Source organism: Sorghum bicolor, chromosome 3, assembly GCF_000003195.3.
Source record: "Sorghum bicolor cultivar BTx623 chromosome 3, Sorghum_bicolor_NCBIv3, whole genome shotgun sequence".
In the NCBI taxonomy this organism is placed as follows: Eukaryota; Viridiplantae; Streptophyta; class Magnoliopsida; order Poales; family Poaceae; genus Sorghum; species Sorghum bicolor.
The window spans coordinates 20,612,606-20,619,508 of NC_012872.2; the positions used below are offsets into that span (position 1 = coordinate 20,612,606).

The 6,903-nt window shown below is 49.0% G+C and overlaps 1 protein-coding gene across 1 annotated transcript; it reads left to right on the forward strand.

Moving 5' to 3' along the window:
- On the forward strand, nucleotides 2,295-3,329 carry LOC110433862 (uncharacterized mitochondrial protein AtMg00810-like; the record flags this gene model as incomplete). Its single annotated transcript, XM_021456737.1, has 1 exon — nucleotides 2,295-3,329. A coding segment is annotated over one exon (1,035 nt), but the record flags the coding sequence as incomplete, so codon positions are not given.

Sequence of the window (6,903 nt, forward strand, 5' to 3'; positions counted from 1 at the left end):
AAGAGATGTTTTGAGTGTGGTCAAGAAGGACACTTTGCTCATGAGTGCAAGGCACCACTACCACCACCCTTGCCCAAGCATGCAAGACCATTTGCCTTCAATGCTCACTACATTGTAAGGAAAGACAAGAGTGGCAAGGTCAAGGTTAGCTTCATGGGGCCACCAAACAAGCAAAGGCCAAAGAAGATTTGGGTGCCAAAGCAACTAGTTGAGAAGGTCAAGGGCCCTAAGCAAATGTGGGTCCCTAAATCTCAAGCTTGATCTCTTGTATGTAGGTGAACTACAAGACCGGTGGATCACATTGGGTGATTGATAGTGGTTGCACTCAACATATGACCGGAGATCCCCGGATGTTCACCTCTCTTGATGAAGATGTTGACAACCAAGAGAAGATCACATTTGGTGACAATTCAAAAGGGAAAGTCAAGGGTCTAGGAAAGGTTGCTATTTCAAATGACAACTCCATCACCAATGTGCTCTATGTGCAATCTTTGAGTTTCAACTTGCTCTCGGTTGGACAATTATGTGACCTTGGATTTGAATGTCTATTCAAGAAGAAGGAAGTAATTGTGACCAAGGAAGATGATGATGAAGTGATTTTCAAAGGCTTCCGGCACAACAACTTATATGTAGTTGATTTCTCATCAAATGAAGTTGATGTCAAGACTTGCTTATTCACCAAGACTTCTCTTGGGTGGTTGTGGCATAGAAGGTTAGCACATGTTGGAATGGGCACACTCAAGAAGTTGATGAAGAAAGAGTTGATTAGAGGCTTGAAGGATGTGACATTTGAAAAGGACAAGCTTTGTAGTGCATGTCAAGCGGGCAAACAAGTTGCAAACACTCATCCAACTAAAGCCTATCTCTCTACTTCTAGAGTGCTTGAGCTACTTCACATGGATTTGTTTGGACCAACCACATATGCTAGCCTTGGAGGCAACAAATATTGCTTGGTCATAGTTGATGATTTTTCCCGGTACACTTGGACATTCCTCTTGCAAGACAAGGCCGAAGTTGCATCAATATTCAAGAAGTTTGCAAAGAATGCCCAAAATCAATTTGATGTGAAGATCAAGAAAATTAGAAGTGATAATGGCAAAGAGTTTGACAACACCAACATTGAAGAATATTGTGATGAAGTGGGAATCAAGCATGAGTTCTCCTCAACATACACACCACAACAAAATGGGGTTGTAGAAAGGAAGAACCGGACTTTGATCACCTTGGCAAGAACAATGCTAGATGAGTACAACACTTCGGAGAAGATGTGGGCCGAGGCAATCAATACCGCATGCTATGCATCAAACCGGCTCTTTCCTCACAAGTTCCTAGAGAAGACACCATATGAGTTGCTCAATGGGAAGAAGCCCGATGTCTCATTCTTTAGAGTGTTTGGGTGCAAGTGCTACATATACAAGAAGCGCCAACACTTGGGAAAATTCCAAAGAAGATGTGACATTGGCTACTTGGTTGGCTATTCATCAAAGTCCAAAGCATATAGGGTTTTCAACCATGCCACAAAGATGGTTGAAGAAACATTTGATGTTGAATTTGATGAAACTAATGGCTCCCAAGGAGCAAGTGATAATCTTGATGATGTAGGTGGTGAACCATTGAGGGATGCCATGAAGAACATGCCGGTGGGAGACATCAAGCCAAAAGAAGATGATGATGATGTACAAATCATTGAGCCACCATCCACCTCACAAGGTCCACAAGATGAAGACAAGGATGTGAGAAATGCTCATGAAGACACCCAAGTCACTCATGAGCAATCGGTGGCACAAGCACAAGATGTTGATGCTCCCCAACCAACCCCTCAAGTGGCACCAAGAAGAACATCACATCTCCTCCAAGATCACTCTCAAGATCTCATTATCGGGAGTCCATCACGTGGTGTAACTACTCGTTCTAGACATGCTTTATTTATTGAACATCACGCTTTTGTGTCTCTTGAAGATGAACCAAAGACTATAGAGGAAGCTCTTCGTGATGCGGATTGGATCATGACCATGCAAGAGGAGTTGAATAACTTCACTCGCAACCAAGTATGGACACTTGAAGAGCGACCCAAAGATGCAAGAGTGATTGGAACAAAGTGGGTCTTCCGGAACAAGAAGGATGATCAAGGCAAAGTGGTGCGCAACAAGGCAAGACTTGTGGCAAAAGGCTTTTCACAAGTGGAAGGTCTTGACTTCGGTGAAACCTTTGCACCGGTGGCAAGACTTGAAGCAATCTGTATCCTACTTGCATATGCATCTAGTCATGATATCAAGTTATTTCAAATGGATGTGAAAAGTGCTTTTTTAAATGGTTATATTAATGAGCTTGTCTATGTTGAGCAACCCCCCGGTTTTGAAGATCCTAGGTACCCCAAGCATGTCTACCGGTTGTCCAAGGCTCTCTATGGTCTCAAGCAAGCTCCTAGAGCTTGGTATGAGAGGCTTAGGGACTTCCTCATTGAGAAGGGCTTCAAGATTGGGAAAGTTGACACAACACTCTTCACCAAGAAAATGAATGGGGAAATCTTCATATGCCAAGTTTATGTTGATGATATTATTTTTGGCTCTACTAATGAAGATTTTTGCAAGGAATTTGGTGATTTGATGTCCAAGGAGTTTGAGATGTCCATGATTGGCGAGCTATCCTTCTTCCTAGGATTTCAAGTCAAGCAAATGAAGGAAGGGGTCTTCATCTCTCAAGAGAAGTACACTCAAGATCTTCTCAAGAGGTTCAAGATGATGGATTGCAAGCCAATCAAGACTCCCATGGCATCAAATGGGCATCTCGACTTGGATGAGGGAGGTAACCCTATTGACAAGACTCTCTATCGCTCCATGATAGGAAGTCTACTCTACCTCACCGCATCTAGGCCCGATATAATGTTTAGTGTGTGTATGTGTGCAAGATATCAAGCAATGCCTATGGAATCTCACTTGATTGCGGTCAAAAGAATTCTTAGGTATCTAAAATACACACCTTGCCTAGGCTTGTGGTATCCCAAAGGTGCAAGATTCCAACTTGTAGGCTATTCCGATTCGGATTATGCCGGGTGCCGGATTGATAGAAAAAGCACATCCGGAGGGTGCCACTTCCTAGGTAGATCACTTGTCTCTTGGATGTCAAAGAAACAAAATAGTGTTGCTTTGTCAACGGCCGAGGCGGAATACATAGGCGCCGGTGCTTGTTGTGCACAAATACTCTACATGAAACAAACTTTGCTAGACTATGGTGTAGTACTAGACAAAGTACCTTTGTTGTGTGACAACGAAAGTGCCGTAAAACTTGCAAACAACCCGGTTCAACACACCCGCACAAAACATATTGACATCCGCCACCACTTCCTTAGGGATCACGTTGCTAAAGGTGACATATCCCTGGAAAATGTGGGAACGGAAAATCAATTGGCAGATATCTTCACAAAACCCCTAGATGAAGCTAGGTTTTGTATGTTGAGAAATGAACTTAACGTGCTTGACATGTCTAACTTCACTAAAAGATAAAAGTTGTGTGTTGAAGCTTGTAAATAACTTTTGCTTTGCATATCATGCATGCTAAAACTAAAATTTCAACTTGCATGTAGGGCTTGTCTAACATGGTTAAGATAACCCCCTTGAGTGTGTGAAAAAGCTTAACCTTGGATCAAACTTGACAAGCATTAGTTTACTTTCAAGAATTGCATTACAACTCATTTCATATGCATTCTTGTTAGTTGATCTTTTCTTTTCGGTTATTCGTTGAGCATCCGCTGTGTTCGTCCATAGATAGGGGGAGCATTCCAAGCTCATTATGAATTAAACCCCTAGCTTTATGGCCATACGATGCTCCTTGGTGATTTTCTCGAACTATTTTCTTAAAAAAATCTACTAAGCCTATGGCTAATTATTTGTGAAAACTTGAGGGTTTGAGAGATGTCACTCATACCAGTTCCATTTGGTGTTTAGTTGTGTGCTTTTGAAGATGGAACTTGGTTGGGTCAAAGTCGGGCGTGGTGCTTAGTTGAAAAAGTGCTCAGAGGAGCACCGGACGATGCACCGGACGCTGCCTCTGAGCGTCCGGTGCGGTGAGTGTGCCAGACTGCACTCACCGGACGCTGGAACAGTGTTCACTCAGCGTCCGGTGCCGTGCGTCCGGTGCTCACCAGGCGTCACCCGAAGCACCGGACGCTAAAGCCAGCGTCCGGTGCCCATCGTCCGGTGCGATGCCAAAATGCAAACCTCTCTGCGCATGAGTCCGGTGGTCACCGGACGCGTCCGGTGCAACATAAAGAGCGTCCGGTGACCCCGCGGCGGGCGCATAAAGCCCGCGCCCAGGGGCTTTGAGCGGGCGTTTTTCTTTCCTCCGCCGTCTTCAACCGAGCCGCCCGTGCCCTAGCATCCCAGAATCGCCGCCGCCGCCGTCCGTTCTCCGGATCCCGGTGCTCGTGGACGTCTTCCCGGTGCCCAGATCCACTTTGCGATCCTCTCCATTCTCTTCCTCGCGCAGATTCAGTCTTCTCGCGAGTCTTAGGGTTTGGGTGAGTTTCAAATCCTCAGCTTTCAAGGTGCTTTGATCTCATGTGTCTAAGGCAATTGATTTAGGTTGAGATTCCGGTTTCGATTGTCTTCGCGTTGCAGCACCTTGTGGAGTAGTTTTGTGGTCTCCATTTTTTGCCGATCGAGTTTCTTCGTCCGGAACGCATCACGCCCATTGATCGTAAGTCGTTCGCGTTCGTATCTCATCTATTCTTTCGATCCATAGGCGTATCTCATCTCTAGTTGTTTCGATTGCTTATATAGACCTTATCTTGTCGATTCTCTGCAGTACATTGTTCTCCATTGCCAGTCAGTTGATTGTCGGACACTTGTTTTGCAATGGCTCGCACGAAGAATGTCAGTGGTCCGACAGCTGGCTCAGGAGGTTCCCCAGGAGGTGATGGTGGAGATGATCCTCCCCGTCGCTTTTCAGCGGCAGAGAAAGGCAAAGGAAAGAAGCTGGCCACCAAGAAGCGGAAGGCCAGTGATAGAGATGCAGAGGTCGCAGAGGCAGTTGCAGCAGCAGCCGAGGCAGCCGAGAGGGGTGGCCGCTCTGGTTCTTTGAGGATTGCGGATGATCTTACGCCGCGTCAGAGGCGTGCAGTGCTTGAGGCAGAGGCTTTCCATGGATCCCCTCCAGGCACCGTGACGATTGGACGACAGAGGGTCAGGCTTGTGGTCAGGGATCCAGCTCAGGAGGATCCGGACACTGAGACAGAGACCCAGGCAGAGGGTCCAGCTGAGGGACAGGAGCAGGAGCAGCCACTGAGGAGGTCGACTCGTGCTTGTACTCAGGCCACTCCCCGGACTGGTACGCAGGGTCAGTCCACCTCCACAGCTCGAGCCACTCCGGCTAGAGGCACTCCAGCTTCCCGCCAGAGGCCAGTCCGGATCCACCGGGATCTTACTCGTGTGTCAGCCAGGGAGATACAGCAGCTGCGGTTCGTTTCGTTTCCGACTTGGTTTCCAGCTGCCAGGGATCCCAGAGCTGGTGCCCGTTTCTACACAGTCGTCCAGGAGGACATCTACGAGGCACTGTTCACTCTCAGTCTCAGTTCAGGGAGCACAGGGTGATTGACCTGGAGATTCTCGGGAACGTGGTAGGGGCAGACATTCGTCAGTACTTTACTTACCTCCACGGACTCCCAGAGCTGCTAGCGCTTCCAGGTACTTATTGTGAGCAGTGGGTCAGAGAGTTCTATGCGTCAGTGTGGATTTCTCCAGATCACAGCTATATTCACTACGCACTGGCAGGGACAGACTATAGAGTGACAGCTCAGAGGGCCAGAGAGGTGCTTGGACTGCGAGCCTCTCCCACCAGGATTCACCAGCTCTGCTACGGGAACGTGGATCCCCCTCGTCGTCCTCACGGTGGTGAGATACCTCCAGTCGACTTCGTGGCTCCCTGTTTCCGTGCACCTTTTGGGGAGGGCTCCAGCAGGACAGTGGCAGACTTGACTCGCCCAGCCAGGATCCTCGACTTTGTGTTGAGGAAGACTCTTCTCCTCAGGACAGGCTACAGAGATGGATTCACGCGTATGCAGCAGTGGCTTGTCGCTCACCTTATCTCCCAGATGGAGTTTGACTTGTGGGATCTTATCGTCTCAGAGATAGAGGACACCATCTCAGAGAGCTTCAGGGGCCGGCGCCAGTTGCCCTACGCACATTGGATCACTCGGCTTATTCTTCGTGCTAGGCCACTGCCCCTGCCAGCTCACTTGCAGAGGGAGTTGACTGAGTCAGACACCGTCTTCCCCCACTACGACTCCCGACAGATGTTGAGAGCACACCACGACCTCAGAGGTGCTCCTCCTCCTCGTGCTCCACGTGGACCGGTGCCCCCACCTTCTCCTAGGGGCACCCGCAGTACAGCAGCAGTTGCAGAGACAGAGGAGCAGCAGGATATAGCTATTGGCGGTTTTGCAGATGCCGAGGCAGAGGGCGAATTTGACTTCGCCTCAGACAGTTCAGACGATGACTATCAGCCGCCAGTGACTGACCTTCCTCCCAGAGCTCACGACCACGAGGCAGGCGGTTCTTCGAGTGCTTCGGATCCCGCCCTGCTTGCTATTCTAGAGGGGATGAGGGCAGATCAGCGCCGTGCAGCTGAGGAGCAGGCGAGGCGTGACAGGGATCAGGCTGCCATCAATGCAGCCATGCAGGATGAGCTCCAGCGTCAGCTTCTCACCTTTCAGGAGCAGCAGCTTGCCTTCCAGGCCCAGCAGACAGCGATGATGGCCGCTCTGATGGCTGCCTCCGGGATTCAGCTTCCGCAGCTCCCAGGCATGTCGTCCGTCCGGCCACCTACTCCTGCGCCCCAGACTCAGAGCCCGTCTCAGCAGCCGCCACAGCTACCAGCTCAGAGTCAGCCGTTTTCGACTCCACAGCA